Source organism: Mobula hypostoma, chromosome 8 (assembly GCF_963921235.1).
Source record: "Mobula hypostoma chromosome 8, sMobHyp1.1, whole genome shotgun sequence".
In the NCBI taxonomy this organism is placed as follows: domain Eukaryota; kingdom Metazoa; phylum Chordata; class Chondrichthyes; order Myliobatiformes; family Myliobatidae; genus Mobula; species Mobula hypostoma.
This window is the reverse complement of record NC_086104.1, coordinates 62,425,903-62,445,574: the sequence shown is the minus strand read 5'-3', so window position 1 is coordinate 62,445,574 and position 19,672 is coordinate 62,425,903. Positions and strand designations below refer to the sequence as shown.

The window sequence follows — 19,672 nt, the reverse complement described above, 5'->3', positions numbered from 1 at the left end:
GAAGCATAATCTTTTCTGTGGATAAAAGGGAACCAGTGGATATATACTTTCCAGAAAATGTTGATAGGTTTTGACATCATTGGTTAAAGTACAAACTAAAAGCTCATGGTCTGGAGTTTTAACTTTATATTGTCCAGATGGGCTTTCTTTCAGGGAATAAAGGGTCTTCTACTTAAATGCAGAGTTGTATGCCATCAGGATTAGAGCAGTTGCCTTTGCCTTTTACAGTGTTTATGATAACTTGGAAGAAGATGTTCAAGATATGTTGCTAAATTGATAATGCAAATGTAAATAGAAAATTTATGAAGATAACATGAGTTGGTTATGAAGGGATTCAGATAAGATGATGAAAAATTGAGTGTATGGTGGGGGAAATGCAGTATCCCATTTTGGCAGGATATACTTTAAACTGAGCTTGCAGAAGAATCTTAAAAGGCCAGCATTAAGGAAAGTATTGTTAATTTTCATTCTGGGTTGAATAGAAAACAAAAATAAGGAAGTTGTTGTTATGTATTCATGTATATGAGGCATTCTGGGTAGATAACTTACACGTAAAATAAACAGCAGTATGTTTGTTCTTCACCTTTCCATCTCTTGCATGTGTCATTTATGGCCATCTGGCTTCCCAGTACCACAGACATAATAACTGGTGATGAGGTGAAAAGTCTGTGCGTAATGCTGGCGGTATACCACTGTGTAATGTGGGTGAGTGAAAAGAAGTGAAGAAAGGTGAGTGAAGAATCTGAGGAAAAAGAACAAAATGGTTTAAAAAAAAATAAGAGGGAGATAGAGATGAATAAGACTAATTTTTCTGGAACATGATTGTGTTAGAAAATGGCATCTATGTTTTGAAGTATGGGGCCATATGATGAAACAACAACAATGGAATTCATACACTGAAAGATTTGAATATTTTGCACTAGAAAATCAAATTTCAGAGAAGCTGAACAAATGACTATCATCTGACTGGTTGCAAAAACATTGATTTATTACACAGTTTAGTGCAACCTGCTGAGCCTGGTAATAAGCCTTTTGAGGATGTACAGTAGTTAAAGTCTTAAAGGACCACTATTCACCTAAACCTTTGATTAATGCTGAGAGGTTCAGATTTCACAAAAGGAATCCAGAGGAAGGTGAGCTAATTTCAATTTGTGGCAGTACTAAAACAATTGTCCAAATAATGTGATTTCTGGCAATCTGAATAGTACATTAAATGATAGACGATGTATCGTCTGTTTAGTGAGGTAACCCAGAAAAATTTGCTTACGGAAGACAGACTAATATTACAGAAGGCAATTGAGTTGGTAGATCTATGGAGCTGGCAGCTAAGGAAGCACAACTGTTATGTGTATCTTTCAAGTTTGTAAAGCTACTGACTTGAATAAAACACCTATTAGCAATTAATGTTATCAATGTGGCAAAACTGAGCATTCAGCAAAAGAATGCTGATCTGAGAATTTAGACTGCCAAAGCTGGTGCAAAAAGCAACATACTGAACATGCCTGTAAAAGTAAAATGACACTGTCAACCAAATGTAATAAAGAAAAATTACTTTTGGAGAAACAAAAAAGAAGCATGTGAACAAGGTAGAGCATACTGAGGACAGACCAAGTGACTCTCACTTTGTGGTTGAAGAAGCTTTCCATGTTTTATCTGTTTCAGGACACAGCTTATTGGGTAATACCACAATTGGATGGGGCCACAGTGAGGATGCAAGTGGACACAGGTGCTGCAGTATCACTGGTGACAGAGACAGTTTACAAGAAGTTACAGCATCTCACCCCAGAAGGGGCATGTTTGACTTTAACGACTTATACTGGTGAGGTTGTTCAGTGAGGGAAGTAATACATGTTACAGTGGAGATTAATGAACAAAGAAACTTCCACTGTACATTGTTAAAAATAGTTATCCTGTGCTTCTGGCTGCTTGTGGTTGGAGCAGCTCAAACTCAACTGGTACAAAGTGCACTTGATTGGTGGGAGCACTGGTCTACAAGTAGTATTTAAAAAATCAACATGCAGAAGTATTCAATGGAGAACACTGAGATGAATCACTTAAACTGGCTGTTAAGCCTGACACAACATCCAAATGCTTGATGGTAAGACCTGTTCCATACACCCTCAAACCAAAGGTAGAGGCTGAATTAGAAAGATTGGTTCAGAGTAAGGTATTGGAACCAGTGTGTGTCAGTAAATAGGAACTCCACTGGTTCCTATCCTAAAAAGCAATGGTTCTTTAAGGCTTTGTGGAGACCTCAAGGTAACTATTAACCCAGTTGTTGTAGCTGAACAGCACTATCTTCCCCTCACTGATGACTTTTTTCAGGATTTGCCAGAGGACCGTCTTTTTGGAAGATTGACATGCCAAGCGCACTTGGAGTTGCATGTGGAGCCAGAACAGGAACTGTTGACTGTAGTGACTCACAAAAGAATGTTCAGGTACCAAAGGCTTCCGTTTGGCATTACCTTGGTTCCTGCACTTTTTCAGCAAGCAATGGACCAGATCCTGAGTAGTTGAAGGGGATGTAATGCTATTGAGTTCACAATTACTGGGAAAAATGAACATGTGTATCTAAAAACTTGAATGCTACATTACAGACTTTGAATATTGATTCATGGTCCGGAAGGACAAGTGGAAGTTCTTTCGACCTTTAAGTATTTGGGCCTTGTGATCAACATCTCGGCTTCATAAGGTACCATCAAAGATGCAGGTAATCGTGGAAGTTCCATCACCACAGAATGTAATTAAATTAAGATCTTTCTTAGAACTAACATGCTATGCAGAGTTTGTTTCTAGCATGCTGAAACCACTTCATGAGCTTTTAAATACAAACGTTTGTAAGTCAACACACTGGCAGTGGACAGATTATTGCGAACAGGCTTTTAAAAAGGCCAAAACAGCTTTGTCACAATCTGAAGCACTACACACTTCAGACCGTCATTGCCCATACAGTTGGTCTATGATGCATCACCCTATGATGTGGGGCCAGTTACCTCACACATCATGGCGTCAGGCGAAAAGCGTCCAATTCCTTTCGTATCAAAGATATTAAGCAAGGCAGAAAGCCACTGTGCCAAGATTGAACAGGAAGCACTTACAATTGTCTTTGGAGTTGAGAAATTCCATCAATTCCTCTTTGGTAAATGATTTACACATTGCCTCAATTTTTGGTCCACATGTGGACATTACTTCCCTGGCTGCTAGTTGAATGTAAAATTGGGCTCTGTTACTATCCACTCATCTGTACAATATAAAGTACAGGAGGTCCAAGCACCATTTGAATGCTGATGGACTATCCAGACTTCCCTTAGCAGTTACAGCTCCAGAGCCATCCCTAAAATAGATCTTTTACTTCACAGAAGTACCTACAGCTCCAATAACTGTGGCACAAATCTGGAAGCACACATGCCTACTGATCCTATTCTATCTAAAGTGGTGGACATGGTAACTCACAAATGAAATGGGGAGTCAACTTTAGAAATGAAACCTTACCAGGCTCAATGGAAGGAGTTCACAGTCCCATCTGGATGCTTACTAAGGGACTACGTACTGTGTTGCCATTCCTCCACCATTAAGAAAAAATGTGCTTGACGAACTACATGCATGAAAAAAATTGCACAAAGCTACTCCTGGTGGCCCGGACTGAAAGTAACCATTGAAGAGAAGGCTAAAGCATGCCAACATTGTCAGCAAGTGAAAATCGTTCCTCAATTTGCTCCTTTGCCTCCATGGAAATGGCCTAAAGAACCATTTCAGAGAATTCACATAGATTTTGTAGGATCTGTGGATGGTCACTAACAGCAAATGGTCCAAGGCTGCCATCATGAAGAGCACGGCATCTGAAAAATGCATTGAGGAGCTATGTTCCATCTACAGCTACTTCAGGCTTCCTCAACAGCTTGTAATCGAAAATGGTTCACAACTCCTGTCTGAAAAATTTAAGGCATTTATGGAAGCAAGCTGTACTCACCATTTCAAGTCAGCACCATATCATCCAGCCACTAATGATCTTGCTACATGATCCATACAAACAATGAAACAAGCCTTCAAGATTTCAGCGAGTAGTGGATCCCTCAACCAGCACTTTAGCACTTTCTTGCTGACAAACTGCAACACACATCATGCCGTCACCAAAATCGCTTCAGCCACCACACCTGGCTTTGGGCTTGACCTGCTTAGACCCCCCCCCCCAAACACAAAACAGAATGTGCTAAGTGAATAGAAAACCCAAGCAGAGACATGCCAAAGCGAAATACAGAAGTTTCACAGCCGAAGAGAAAGTACATGTCCAGAACTACTTGGAAAAATTGGATATTGTATCTGTGAAAGTTGTGGCACAGACTGGTCCTGTGTTGTACACAGTGGAAGCTAGTAACCACAACATATGGAGAAGGCATGTTGATCAGCTGTTCCCATTTCTGAGGCTGCTGAAAACCAACACAAACTGACCAATCCAAACCCGGTTGTAGAAATGGGACGGGATTCTGAAACGACTGGAGAACCTCTGTTAAGATCAAATGACACAGTCATTGCTCCCCCCCATCACCTATGCTTTCTGAGGTACTCCCTACTGACAATACAGTACCCAAGCCAAGATCTGTACATACACTACAAAGAGAGGAAATGAGTTTAGCGTCATCCCCAGCTCATCAGTACCTTCACAGGAACCTGCAGCCTCCAGACGGATTGAATCTCTAGTGACTAACCCTCAGAATATGAAGCGGAATAATTTCAAGGGTTATGTCTGGGGACAGAGACGGTCTACCCTCTTTCCCTCATTTAGAGGAAAAAAGGTTTTTTTTTGTTGGTTGAATTTGACTACTCTATTGAATGTTAATAGTTCACCAGCTGGTCTCTGTATCCAAAGGGGGAGAAACCTTTAAAATAAAGGGGGAGGTAAGTATTCATACATATTTTGATCCTTACGGATTGCTGTCAAACTTCTGTGTTTTGCGTAATGTGAGAAGGCATTCTGGGTAGATGACTTACAATTAAAATAAACAGCGGCATGTTTGTTCCTCACCTCTGCATCCTGTGTGTGTTATTCATGGACACCCGGCTTCCCAGTACCACAGGCATAACAGTTGTGCTTTAATTATATGGAGAATTAGTACGGATGCATCTGGTGTATTGTGTACAATATTGGTCTCCTCATTAAGAAATAATACAACACGAGCAGTCTAGAGGTTTATGGAACTAATATCTGAAACTGGGTGGATTGCCTGGCATGGAAAGGTTGGTCAGGCCAGGCTGGAGAAGGATTCTTGACTGAAACACTTAAGATAATTAGGTCCTGATAGGGTGGATATGAAGGAAGTTAATTTCTTTTGTGGGATAAACTGGAACTAAGGCTCAACAATTTTTTTAAAAATGCTTAATTAAGATTTTTTTTTCTAAATGTTTTGAATCCTTGCGACTGTTCCTTCTAGGTCTTTTGATAAAGGGGTGAAAGGCTACCATACAGAACTGAGGTTGCAATTGTATCAGATATAATTTTGTTAAATAGTCCTGCAGGCTTGAGCAGCCTGTGAATTTGTAAGCAAAACTACGCCTTGATCTTTTTGTGTGCAAATAGTTATTAGGAATCAAAGGATATTACAAATATCAACCATGTTTAGCAGAGATAAATACACAAAATGCTAGCAGTGCTGTGCGTCTGTGGAAAGAGAAACAATTTCATGAACTTGAAATGTTCATTCTGTTTTGCTTTCCACATATGCTGCCTAACCTGAGTGCCTCGAGTATTTTATGTTAATATTTTAGATTTCCAACATCTGCAGACTCAGGTTTATTATCACTGATGTCATAAATTTGTTGTATCATGGCAGCAATACAGTACAATATATAAAATATACTATAAACTACAGTGAGAATTAAAACTATTTTAAAAAAAGGTCATGCAAAAATAGTGAGGTCGTGTTTATGGCTTCATTGTCTGTTCATAATTCTGATAGTCCAGGGAAAGAAGTTTTCCCTAAAATAGTGAGTGTGTGTCTTCAGGCTCAAGTACCACCTCGCTGATGGTAGTAATGAGAAGAGGACATATCCTTGGTGGTGGGGAGCCTTAAATGAAGGATTAGATTAGATTAGATTATGAGGACACACAGTCCTCTTTTATTGGAGGACACAATACCCACCACACTGCACACAGTTCTCTCTTACTTGGACAACAAAGACACTTATGCCAGAATCCTGTATGTTGATTTCAGTTCAGCGTTCAATACCATCATCCCGCAGAGACTAGTGGAGAAACTGTTGCTGCTTGGCCTTGACACTGCCATATGTCGTTGAATTCTGGATTTCTTGACAGAGAGACCACAGTCAGTCTGTGTTGGCAGGAACATCTCTGACTTCATCACACTGAGCACTAGATCCCCACAAGGCTGTGTGCTTAGCCCACTGCTGTTTACACTGCTAACACATGACTGTGCAGCCAGATTCAAGGAGAACCTGATCATTAAATTTCCAGACACAGTGGTGGGGCTCATCAGCAAAAATAATGTAACTATGTACAGGGAGGAGGTCAAACACCTAGAGAGCTGGTGCAGGGATAACAACTTGATGCTTAATGTCACCAAAACCAAGGAGATGATCGTCGATTTCAGATGGTCTCAGCCTGAGCACACACCCCTCAGCATCAGTGGCTCCACAGTGGAGAGAGTGGAAAACATCAAGTTCCTTGGGTTGCAGATCTCGGACAATCTCACCTGGTCCAAGAACACCACTAGGATTGTGAAACGGGTCCAGCAGAGATTGCACTTTCTGAGGAAGCTTAAACAAGCATCACTCCCCAGTAACATCCTAACTACATTCTACAGAGGCGTGGTTGAGAGTGCACTGACCTTTTGCGTCACAACCTGGTACTCCAGCTGCAGTGCTGTTGACAAAAAAGCCTTGCAGAGGGTGTTTAGGGGAGCAGAGAAGGTTATTGGGGTCTCCCTACCTTCTGTCCAAGACCTCTTTCAGAGTTGATGCCTCCAGAAGACACAATACATCACTAAAGCCCCTCACACCCTCTCCATGAACTGCTTGTTCTTCTGCCATCAGGCAGACGTTACAGGAGCATCAAAACTAAAACCACAAGGCTACTAAACAGCTTCCTCCCACAGGCAGTCAGACTGCTGAATAGCTGCTCCACCTGACTCTGCTTTGGACACTTTTAACTTGCACTGGACACTTATAACTGATTTAACTGACATGTGGCTGTTGTGTTTTACTATTTATTGTTATGTTTCTTATTTAGTGTTGCGTTTGTTATGTTATGATTGCACTGCCCCTGAGGAACGCTGTCTCATTCTGCCCTGCAGAGCTGATGTATGGTTAGAATGACAATAAAGTTTTTTGAATCTTGAATCTTGTCATTTAGTAATGCATGTATTAAGAAATGATACAATTTGTTCCTCCAGAATGATATCACAGAAACCCAAGACAAACCAAGACTAAAAAAACCTGACAAAAACCACATAATTATGACATATAGTTACAACAGTGCAAGCAATACCATAATTTGATAGAAGAACAGACCATGTGCACAGTTAAAAAAAAGTCTCAAAGTCTCTCGAAAGTCCCATCACCTCATGCAGACAGAGAAGGAAGAAAAACTCTCCCTGCCATGAGCTTCCAGCGCCGCAAACTTTCCGATGCAGCATCCTGGAAGCACCCGACCACAGTCCGACTCCGAGTCCACCCGAAAACTTCAAGCCTCCAACCAGCTTTCTGACACCGAGCACTGAGCACCACCTCTGCCGGGCGCTTTGACCCTGGCCTCGGCAACAGGCAATATGCAAAGGCAAGGATTTGGGGCCTTCCCTTCCGGAGATTCTCGATCGCACAGTAGCAGCGGCAGCAAAGCAGGCATTTCAGAAGTTTCTCCAGATGTTCCTCCATGCTTCTCATGTCCGTCTCCATCAAATCAGGATTGTGCACGGCCCCTATTTAACAAATACGTACAATATCAATTCGGAGCAGCCTTTCAGAGAGGTGGTCCTTTTTGAGGCGTCTTCTGTTGAAGATGTCCTTGATGGTAGGAGGCTAGTGCCCATGATGGAGCTGACTGAGTTTACAACCCTTTGCAGTTTTTTCTGATCCTCCATAACTGAAGGTGATAAAGTTAGTTAGAATGCACTCCATAATACCTAAGTGGAGATTTGTGAGAGTCTGTGATAACATACCAAATCTCCTCAACCTTATTATGAAATGTAGCTGCTGATCTACCTGAACTGAACTGTACTGAAATGTGCCTTTTGTGTTCTATATTCTGTGCTTCAATCATTTTTTTTTGTTGCCGTTCGCATGTTTTTTATTTGTGCAGGAGAGTGGAATGGGGTTTGATGTTTGTTTTTCTTTGAATGGATTGGTTTCTCAGTTTGTGACAGTCTGTGGGGAAAACGAATTTCAGGGTTGTATACTGCATACATACTTCAATAATAAATGTACTTTGAACCTTACTCTACCTTCCCCTCAACCAACCCTCTCACAAGTAGAGCACCTTGCATGCTTATGCAGCTGCTCCCGATGTATTTTGTTTAATAAAGAGAGGAGCATGGGTTTTGAGCAATGAGGAAGGGTTAATTAGCGATCTTGTCGTGAGAGGCCCCTTGGGTAAGAGTGACCATAATATGGTGGAATTCTTCATTAACATGGAGAGTGACGTAGTTAATTCAGAAACAAAGGTTCTGAACTTAAAGAGGGGTAACTTTGAAGGTATGAGACATGAATTAGCTAAGATAGACTGGCAAATGACACTTCAAGGATTGACGGTGGATATGCAATGGCAGGCATTTAAAGGTTGCATGGATGAACTACAACAATTGTTCATCCCAGTTTGGCAAAAGAATAAATCAAGGAAGGTAGTGCACCCGTGGCTGACAAGAGAAATTGGGGATAGTATCAATTCCAAAGAAGTAGCATACAAATTAGCCAGAGAAAGTGGCTCACCTGAGGACTGGGAGAAATTCAGAGTTCAGCAGAGGAGGACAAAGGGCTTAATTAGGAAGGGGAAAAAAGATTATGAGAGAAAACTGGCAGAGAACATAAAAACGGACTGTAAAAGCTTTTATAGATATGTAAAAAGGAAAAGACTGATAAAGACAAATGTAGGTCCCCTGCAAACAGAAACAGGTGAATTGATTATGGGGAGCAAGGACATGGCAGACCAATTGAATAATTACTTTGGTTCTGTCTTCACTAAGGAGGACATAAATAATCTTCCAGAAATAGTAAGGGACAGAGGGTCCAGTGAGATGGAGGAACTGAGCGAAATACATGTTAGTAGGGAAGTGGTGTTAGGTAAATTGAAGGGATTGAAGGCAGATAAATCCCCAGGGCCAGATGGTCTGCATCCCAGAGTGCTTAAGGAAGTGGCCCAAGAAATAGTGGATGCATTAGTGATAATTTTTCAAAACTCGTTAGATTCTGGACTAGTTCCTGAGGATTGGAGGGTGGCTAATGTAACCCCACTTTTTAAAAAAGGAGGGAGAGAGAGACCGGGGAATTATAGGCCGGTTAGCCTAACGTCGGTGGTGGGGAAACTGCTGGAGTCAGTTATCAAGGATGTGATAACAGCACATTTGGAAAGCGGTGAAATGATCGGACAAAGTCAGCATGGATTTGTGAAAGGAAAATCATGTCTGACGAATCTCATAGAATTTTTTGAGGATGTAACTAGTAGAGTGGATAGGGGAGAACCAGTGGATGTGGTATATTTGGATTTTCAAAAGGCTTTTGACAAGGTCCCACATAGGAGATTAGTGTGCAAACTTAAAGCACACGGTATTGGGGGTAAGGTATTGGTGTGGGTGGAGAATTGGTTAGCAGACAGGAAGCAAAGAGTGGGAATAAACGGGACCTTTTCAGAATGGCAGGCGGTGACTAGTGGGGTACCGCAAGGCTCAGTGCTGGGACCCCAGTTGTTTACAATATATATTAATGACTTGGATGAGGGAATTAAATGCAGCATCTCCAAGTTTGCGGATGACACGAAGCTGGGTGGCAGTGTTAGCAGTGAGGAGGATGCTAGGAGGATGCAGGGTGACTTGGATAGGTTGGGTGAGTGGGCAAACTCATGGCAGATGCAATTTAATGTGGATAAATGTGAAGTTATCCACTTTGGTGGCAAAAATAGGAAAACAGATTATTATCTGAATGGTGGCCGATTAGGAAAAGGGGAGGTGCAACGAGACCTGGGTGTCATTATACACCAGTCATTGAAAGTGGGCATGCAGGTACAGCAGGCGGTGAAAAAGGCGAACGGTATGCTGGCATTTATAGCGAGAGGATTCGAGTACAGGAGCAGGGAGGTACTACTGCAGTTGTACAAGGCCTTGGTGAGACCACACCTGGAGTATTGTGTGCAGTTTTGGTCCCCTAATCTGAGGAAAGACATCTTTGCCATAGAGGGAGTACAAAGAAGGTTCACCAGATTGATTCCTGGGATGGCAGGTCTTTCATATGAAGAAAGACTGGATGAACTGGGCTTGTACTCGTTGGAATTTAGAAGATTGAGGGGGGATCTGATTGAAACGTATAAGATCCTAAAGGGATTGGACAGGCTAGATGCAGGAAGATTGTTCCCGATGTTGGGGAGGTCTAGAACGAGGGGTCACAGTTTGAGGATAGAGGGGAAGCCTTTTAGGACCGAGGTTAGGAAAAACTTCTTCACACAGAGAGTGGTGAATCTGTGGAATTCTCTGCCACAGCAAACTGTTGAGGCCAGTTCATTAGCTATGTTTAAAAGGAAGTTAGATATGGCCCTTGTGGCTACAGGGGTCAGGGGGTATGGAGGGAAGGCTGGGTTCTGAGTTGGATGATCAGCCATGATCATAATAAATGGCGGTGCAGGCTCGAAGGGCCGAATGGCCTACTCCTGCACCTATTTTCTATGTTTCTATGTTTCTATATCACTTTTGTACCACATAGAATTGTGTTTGTATGAATACTCTGTTCTCAGGGCCATGGTCCAACTACCAATCAAAGCCTACTATTATTTTGTGTTAACGAAAAATTGTAGAAGACAAAGAGTGAAGGATGTTTTCCTTGCTACCTGGCTAGGATTCAGGATAAAGTATATGGATTTCCCTTTGAGTAAAATTTCTATATTGTAGTTACAGGTATCCAAATATATAATCAGTCTGTGCTTTTCACATGTACAGAGGGACAGTGAAAATTGTGTCTTGCATACTGTTCATGAAGATCAATTCATTACAACAGCGCATTGAGGCAGTACAAGATAAAGTAATAATAGAATGCAGAATGAAGTGTTACTGTTCCAGTGAAAGTGCAGTGAAGGAAGACAATAAGGTGCAAGTGAAGAATGAGGTTCCGAGTCCATCTCATAATACTGGCAACAATTCAAATTACCTTAACAGTGAGATAGAAGTTGTTCTTCAGCCAAGTGGTATGTGTTTTAAGACTTTTGCATCTTCTTTCCAATAGAAGGGAAGAAAAGAAAATGCCCAAGGTGAATGGGCTGGCTGCTTTACTGAGGCAAATGGAAAGTGAATTTTGTTATCACAGTACAAACATATATGTCACCATATCCTGCATTCGGATTCAATTTCTTCTAGGCATTTACAGGAAAATAAATAAATACAATAGAATTTATGAAAAACTATACATAAAGACCGAAACAAGCAATTTTCAAAAGACAAATCATGCAAATAAAAAAATTAATACTGTAATACTGAGAACACGAGTAGTTGATTTGAAAGTGAGTCTAGCATGTGGAATTACTTCAGAGAAGTGGTGAATGAAATTAAAAATGCCGATTCAGGAGGCGAATGGTCAACACCTCCTTGATAATCGGTGTTGCTTTCTTCTGGCTGCGCTCTTTGTAAATATGCTCAATGGTGGGGAGAGAATTGCCTTGGTGGACTTCTGTAGGCCACAGTGTTTCCATACCAGGCTATGTTGCAACCAGATAGGATGCTCTTGAGTATATTGTCAAAGTTTTAGATGGCATGGTGGCAGCAAGAAATGTAGACAAAGTCCATGGAGTGGAGTTATATTTACGTCTTGTACTCATTGCAGTTACTTGTGGTCACGAGATGAGCAGCTGCCATACCAAGTCATGATGCATCTAGATAGATTGCATTCCATGGTGCATTGATTAAAAATTGATGATGGTCAAAGGGCCTGCATTCAAATTTCTTTTGCCTCCTGAGGAAACGGAAGTGCTGCTCAGCTTTCTCGGTTTCAAAGCTGCTGAACCAGGACAGGACAGGCTATTGGTGATGATCACTCCTTGAACTATGAAACTTCCAGCCCTCTCGACTTTCTGCACTGTTGATGTAAACAGGAGTATATGTACTGCCCCTGAAGTCAATGACCAGCTGTTTCACTTTGCTGACATTGAGAGAAAGGTTGTTGTTATGATACCATGTCACTGGACTCACTACTTCCTTCCAGTACTCCTCGTTTGAGGTGCGGTCTACTGTAGGGTGTACCACCTGCAAATTTGTAGATTGAGTTAGAGCAGAATCTGTCCACACAGACATGAGTATATAAGGAGAAGAATAGGGTGCTGAGGAAATAGCCTTTTGGGCCACCAGTATTGAGGATAATCGTGGTGGAAGTGTTGGCTGTCCTTACTGATTGTGGTCTTTTGACCAGGAAGTCAAGGATCTCATTGCAAAAGGTGGTGGTGAGTCCCAGGTCTAGTTTGTAAGCTATTCTCTGCAGATGTATGTATCTTAATTGTAAAATTAGTAGATTTCATTACAAAGTGCAAGCTTTTCATATTTTTTAAATCATGAAAGAAACGTCTCTCTTCGAAGGACATCCACTTCTCTAGGTTAGATCAGTTTTTATTATGGCCAAATGGATAAATTAAAATTGTGACTCTTACATCAGTGGTGGGCAAACTCTTGGAGAGAATTCTTAGAGATGGGATTTACCAGCATTTGGAGAAGCATAGTCTGATTAGAGATAGTCAGGATGGATTTGTGAAGGACAGAACATGCAGTACAAGCCTGATTGACTTTTTCAAGGAAGTGACAAAACAAATTGATGAATGTAGTGTGGTGGATGTGGTGTATATGAATTTTAGTAAGGCATCCCACTAGGTTCCCATGGTAGGCTCATCCAGAAAGTCGTGAGGCATGGGATCTAGGGAGACTAGGCAAGTTGTACTTTCTTAAGAAATCTAATCATTTTATAGATTCTTATCCTAAAGTAAATATTTTAACTCTATCAGGTTTGTGCAAGAAAGCAGCCTTTCAATTTCAGGTGCTCTTGGTAGCGAAAAGAGACGAGTTACCGCCGACAGCCAGACGGATGAAGTGAGTTTCACGGTCTCTTCCCCTGCTCCACACGAAGCTAGTGTAGATGGATAGGTGAAAGCGTGCTTACAGGGCGGTGGGACCGCACAACTAACATCTCGGCCGAGTGTTTATATCGGATTGAACCTCCTTCCGGACACGTTTTGTCGACAAACACGGTCCGGCGAGGCGTCTGTCGCTGTGGTAACACAGGTTGACGTAGTAGAAGTTCGCGGCTGCGTGCGCCGCCTGGGTGTTTTGCGGGCTGCGCGTGGTGCGCAGAGCAGGAGTAAGAGCCGAATGTATACGGAAACAACCGAAGCCGTCCGGACGAATTCTCCAAATCAAAATGGCGCGGAGGCTTGAGGTAGCCGTTCTGGTGCTGATCGGTTAATTTGCATTTAGATTTTACTCCTTTTACTCTCCCTTCCCCCTTCCTCAGCGCCCTCTCAAAACAACGAACGGTCACACAACAAACAATTGAACTCAATCAGAGGCTACAGCGCAATTAAATGGTTAAATTAGTGAAAGATGTGCGAAAACTGCGCAGAGCTGTTGGACGTGTTAAATGCAAGTAAGTAGTAAAATCATCCCCTGTTGCTGCACGGCCTGTATATATATGTGTGTGGAAAATAATCTGCAGAGGTGCACAGCCCATTGGTCATGGCTTGTGCTTGTTTAGCCTTCTTGCAGGCCTCGATACTACCTTAAAGTACTCAGGTCATTCAAGGTATTTTGTATTTTAATTGCTTCTTCCTACACTTAGGAACACTCTATATATGAAATTTGCAAGTTATAGTCTTTGAATTTTTATTATAAGTTTAATACATTGAATTTATTTTAATCATATTGTACGTATGGCATGGAGCTTTTGTGGCCTATTAGGTTAGGCTGATTGAGAATTGTCTAGGTCTCTTTTGAAACGTAACGTATTGTGCTAACGTTAAGGGTTGGTTGAAATAGTGATCAATCATTTAATGTTCAAGCAGTTGTTACCGTTTATTATAAAGGTTTCCCTTTTTGATCGCAGCAATTTATACTGTCTTGTAGCGAAGTAAGAATATTTTAGCATGAGTCTGCTTTGATTTTCACTTTGAGTATACAGTAGAACTGATGAGGAATTAATACTAGTTTAATCGGCTCTTGCTGGTGTCACATTTTATTTTGTGTATTTAATGGCTTTTATATACTTGTTGAATTGCAGTGTGATTGGATTTTGGAATGGTCTTCATAAATAAACATACCTTGATAGCCTGAAATATCTTTTGCTTGTATATTTTATTCTCTGACTTTGAAAACAGTACTTCCATGTTTTGAAAGCAATATGAAGATTTAAGTGGCTGTAGGGAATAAATATAGCTGTTAAGTGCTATGATTAACTTTGAATATCCCAAAGATCAGTGAAAATCCTTGTACATTTGAAGAATGTTAAGTCTCAACTCGCAAAACAGCATTTTATTTTTTAACGTTTTGATTTACATTTATGAATGAAGACTTTGGACAATATGAATTCAAAATTTAAGTCTCCAGTTACTTTTTGAGGAAGGACTCTTTGCAGAAATAACTGACAATTGGTTTGGTTCTTGATCCTCCAAAATATTCCGCATGGAATTTAAACTGGAGGTGGCGGAGGGTGGGCTTAAGGAAGAGATTTTTGAAGAAGAAATGCTGCCTTAAATTTAATTGGGTTTGGTTGTGTGACTGGTAGGATGAAGATTATTCCATGCTTTAATTGTGTAGGGGAAAAATGAATTGCTGTACGCATCTGACTTGGTAGTTAGTATTTCAAATTGAGTTGAGTGCCCTTGTCTGCTCCTAATAGTTTTGGGTTTGATGTGGGATTGGTAGTCTATGTTGACCTGACCATTTAACATTTTGTAAAAACAGGTCAGGCAGTGTGCTTCACGTCTAAGACTGTAATGTAGTTACCAGTTTGGAAGGAATCTGTCTGTTCTTTGAGAAGATTTTACTCAAATATTTTTTAAGCAATTCAAAAGTTTTACCAGCTGTATTGTCTTTCTGTGCTCATGAACTTTAGTTTCAGCTAATGTCTATCTCAGGAATATTTTTAGCTCATGTGAAGACCTTTTGACATGAATTTTATTTATAATAGTGTGCAGATTTAAGTGATTAAATTAGAAGTACCAGTTTTTCCAAGTTACGTCCACTTTTTTTTGTATCTATTGAACAGATTAATAACCATTTCCTTTGATACTGCAGATTTTAATATGTAGCATTCTAAAAGTGTTTGGTATTGTTCAAATCAAAGTTGCTGGTGAATGCAGCAGGCCAGGCAGCATCTCTAGGAAGAGGTACAGTCGACTGTACCTCTTCCTAGAGATGCTGCCTGACCTGCTGCGTTCACCAGCAACTTTGATGTGTGTTGCTTGAATTGCCAGCATCTGCAGAATTCCTCATGGTATTGTTCAAATTCTGTTCTATTCATGAAAATATTGTATATAAAGTAGATTTGGGAGCAGTGCCATGGAAATATTTAATAAAATAATTGTGAATAGATGACAAAGGTTTTCAGAGTGCTCTGAGACTATGGTTTAATTAGTTAAGGAAGAAATTTCCAATCTTCAGGATAAGATTGAAAATTCAGAAGATGGGAAATGGTGGGGGGTGGTGAGGTGGTGTGAAGTTTGATAATATGGTTAGAATTATGCAATTCTAGAGAATAAGTGCCAACTTGAACTGATTAGACCAAGTAATGTGCTTCCATATTGTAACTTCATTGTTTGTGCCATAGAAATCAGACATATTCCATCTTCATCTATATATTTTAAGTTGTTCAGTGTGTATTTTAGAAACTGTGTGCGTTGGTTTAGATTGTACTTGAGCTTGCTACAATGTTCTATTTGAAATCTGCAATATGTTACAGATGTTAGTTAAATGAATAAAATGAGGTTGTGTTTACAGAGTCTTTATTGTGAATTCTTAGCTCATGGTTCCTGGCATCCTGATGAGCAGCAGTAATAATTTTCTGACCAACCAGTGCTTACTGGATGGTTTGTAATGTTAAAAGCAGTCACTTGCTGTTGAGACTTCCTTTTGGCTTCAGCTGAGTCATCCTATTAATGGTTCATATTGCATGCAGCCCCTTTGGGATTTGGAGAACTAGGCCTCAGGTTGGGTTTGCCCCTTCATTTACTTTTTCAGGTGATTTCAATAGATGTAATAGAAAATGTCAATAAAACTCTTGTAATCTTCTGCTCTTGAGAAAAGCCTAGTATTTTGAATCTGCTTATACTAGTGATTTTATAATATTCAACTTTGTGTCATATTTAAATACTTCAGGATTGCACTTGCAACAATTTATTCTTTATTAAAATTTATTTTTATGAAATTAGGCACGTTCTGTGCGGTGGTTTTTGTATAGGAGAATCTAGCTGTTTGCTCAAGAGTGCCGCCTTTATTTGTTTTACTTTTTAAGAATTGCGTCCAAAAGGTAAAAAAAAATTATAATTGGAGTCCTGACATTGTGTGTTTAAATCAAATAATGGTTTTTGAAAATTTTTCAATTCCTCTGAAATCCTGTCTAACAAAGGCGGGGCGGGGGGGGGGAATCACTTCAAAGAACGTGTATATAGCAATCTCCATTGTGAATCATCCTGGTTTGTAAGCGGTAAGCCTATGTGGAATGGAACTTTCTTTGAAGCGTTTGGTATCAAAGTAGTTAAGGTTTGGAAATAGTTCAAGACTGAGTGGAGATAAGGAGAGGAAAAAACCTTCCAGAACACTTGTAATTTGAATTCCAAATCCCTAAATAAGTAAAACAGGGCACTCATTTTACTGGCTTTTTTCTTGCTTATTAGATGTTGGTATTTAGTTGATATCTGGATGAATACCATTTCAGGTATTGCCATGACCACTCTTTATTGGTCTTGGTTTATTGGAAGTTCAGTAGTTTTGTTCCAAGCTCAATTCAAACAATTAGTATAATTAGTTGTAACAATTAGTAACAACTATTGAATTTGAGATTATTTATATGTTATGGGGTGTTGTTATTAATGCAATACACAAAGTACTAATGTATAAAATACAAAGGACCTGGATGAAGCTCCAGTTAGATGATCCTATGGAATTAAAAGAAATGCATTGGTGATCCATCAGATTGTCAGTAAGAAAAAAAACTTCTTGTTCTTTGGTAAAGGAATCTCGTTCTATTACCATATTTGAAAACAGTTCTGTAGCTCCTTATTGATACTTCACCAGCCCATTGAAATCACTGAGCAGGCCACAAAATTAAAATGTGGAGCACCTTGCACCCCATGAGAAGAAAAGGATTGCTGCATGAAGTGATTCTTCAACAAAGTGAAATTTACATAGCAGAGAACAGTCAAGCAGGAACAGCCCTTCTGATCCATCTTATTTGTGCCAGCCATGATGTCAATCCCAACAGATCCCATCTGTACATGACTGGTACATGTATGGTGGGCTATGTTTCCACTGCAAGTGGATAGGAGTAGGCAGTTTAAATGGTTTTGGCATGGACTAGACGGGCCAAAGAGCCTCCTGTTTCTGTGCTCTGTACATCTATAGGACTCTGTTTGCCTGTGTATGGTCTATATCTCTGCTTGTTCATTTGTTTTTTTAACTGCTGTTTAAATGTTGCTTTCATAGCTACTTCCGCTATGACCCTTGCATTTCTGCGTGCACATGCACACACACAGTTTGACACAATTAAGCGGCTGCCCCAATTAGCCGAAGTTTCATGGAAATAGTTAAAAAGGTTTAAAAAAAAACAATGTAGAACACTGCCAGTACCACTACTGCACTTTCAAATTGAGTATTAGTTCCTAATATTATTGATGGAGGAATTCATCCAATGTATGCTGCTGTCTTCTTTTGATTGACTGTAACTGAACAAAATCTGCACAGGCACCTAGTGGAAATAACGACATGCATTCAAAATAAGAAACAAAACTGATCAAAATCGCTGATTTTTTTGAACAATCTGTACAAAAGGTTAACGTAACAGAAACACACGTCTGACACTATTTTATAAACTGTTTGGAAGCTCTAAGAATGGTATACTGTCTAATGGCCACACCAGTGCACATGAATAACATCAGTTAGAAACTGTTTAGCATAGTCTCTTGTCTCAGTTAAGTGGCATAGTATCCCAAATACACGAAGGGAATTCTGGGTATTTTTTCAATTAGTTTTTGTTGCTTAAGAGTTGTCCTAAATAAGTGGCTGCCCTGCTTAACCGTTGGCCCAATTAACTGGAATCCCATGCATATATCTTGCCTTAGATCTTATATTTGATACTTCCACCCTGGGGAAAACACTGACAGTACACTCTGTCTAGGCCCTTTGCATTTTTTTGTATTACTGTTATCAACTGCCCACCCCCAGGTTTCTGTTCTAGAGAGAACAATCCAAGAATGTCCAACTTCTCCTTTGTAGCTTATACTGTCTAGTTAAGGCAATGATGTAGTGAACTTCTACATCCTCCCCTAATTCTCCATATCCTTCCTGTAATATGGTGACTAGAACTACACACACTTTCAAATGTAACCTAACTGAAATTTTATGCAGCTACAACATGACTTTCTGATATTTGTACTCAGTAATCTGATCTATGAGGGCAAGTATGCAGTACACCTTTACCACCTATTAACTTGAGATGCCACTTTTCAGGAGTGTGATTATAGACACCATGATCCCCCTGTATATGTCATTGCTGTGATTGGTCCTACCATTTACTGTGTACTTTCATTTGACCTTCCAAAGTGCAACACTTCACACTTGTCCATATGAAACTTCATCTTCCATTATTTCCCCCGCATTCCAACCGGTGCATTTTGTACTGAATCCTTTGACAGTTTTTTTCGCTATCCACAAATTGACCAAAGTTTGTATTGTCTGTAGACTTGCTAATTAGTACAGCTATATTTTTATCCAAATTATTTGCATGTGTCACAAACAGCGGAGGCCCATCACTGATTCTTGACGATCATACTGGTCAAAGATCTCCAGTCAGAATAGCACCTTTCCATGACTATCCCATCTTCTAAGCCTTAGTCAATTTTGAATCCAAACTACCGAACCTTCACGGATACCATGTAAATTTTCTGGATCAATCTACCATGAGCGATCTTGTTAAAGCTTGACTGAAATCCATCGAAACAACATCCACTGATCCATCCTCATTAATCATTTTCATCGCTCCCTCAGAACACTTAACATTTTAAAGTTTATCAGGTATGCACAAATCCATGCTGATTATCCCGAATAAATTTTTGCACTTCCAGATGCGAATAGCTACTATCCGTAAGAAACTTGTACAATAACTTCCCTACTTGAAGGCTCGCTGATCTGTAACTTTCCGATTTGTCTCTTCTGCCCTTAAAGAAACAACATTGGCTATTGTACAGTCCTCTGGGACCATGCCTGAAGCTAAAGAG

At 40.2% G+C, this 19,672-nt stretch overlaps 1 protein-coding gene across 10 annotated transcripts in view; it reads left to right on the top strand.

The window, feature by feature from the left end:
• Positions 1-13,618: 13,618 nt before the first annotated feature.
• The window catches only part of usp34 (ubiquitin specific peptidase 34), a 292,582-nt gene continuing 286,528 nt past the window's right edge, over positions 13,619-19,672 (top strand). For all 10 annotated transcript variants that reach the window (XM_063055969.1, XM_063055963.1, XM_063055961.1 and 7 more), the window contains exon 1: positions 13,619-13,830. In XM_063055969.1, the coding sequence (XP_062912039.1) occupies positions 13,788-13,830 (43 nt within the window). In that variant the 5' untranslated portion in view covers positions 13,619-13,787. The remainder of the gene's footprint in view (positions 13,831-19,672) is intronic.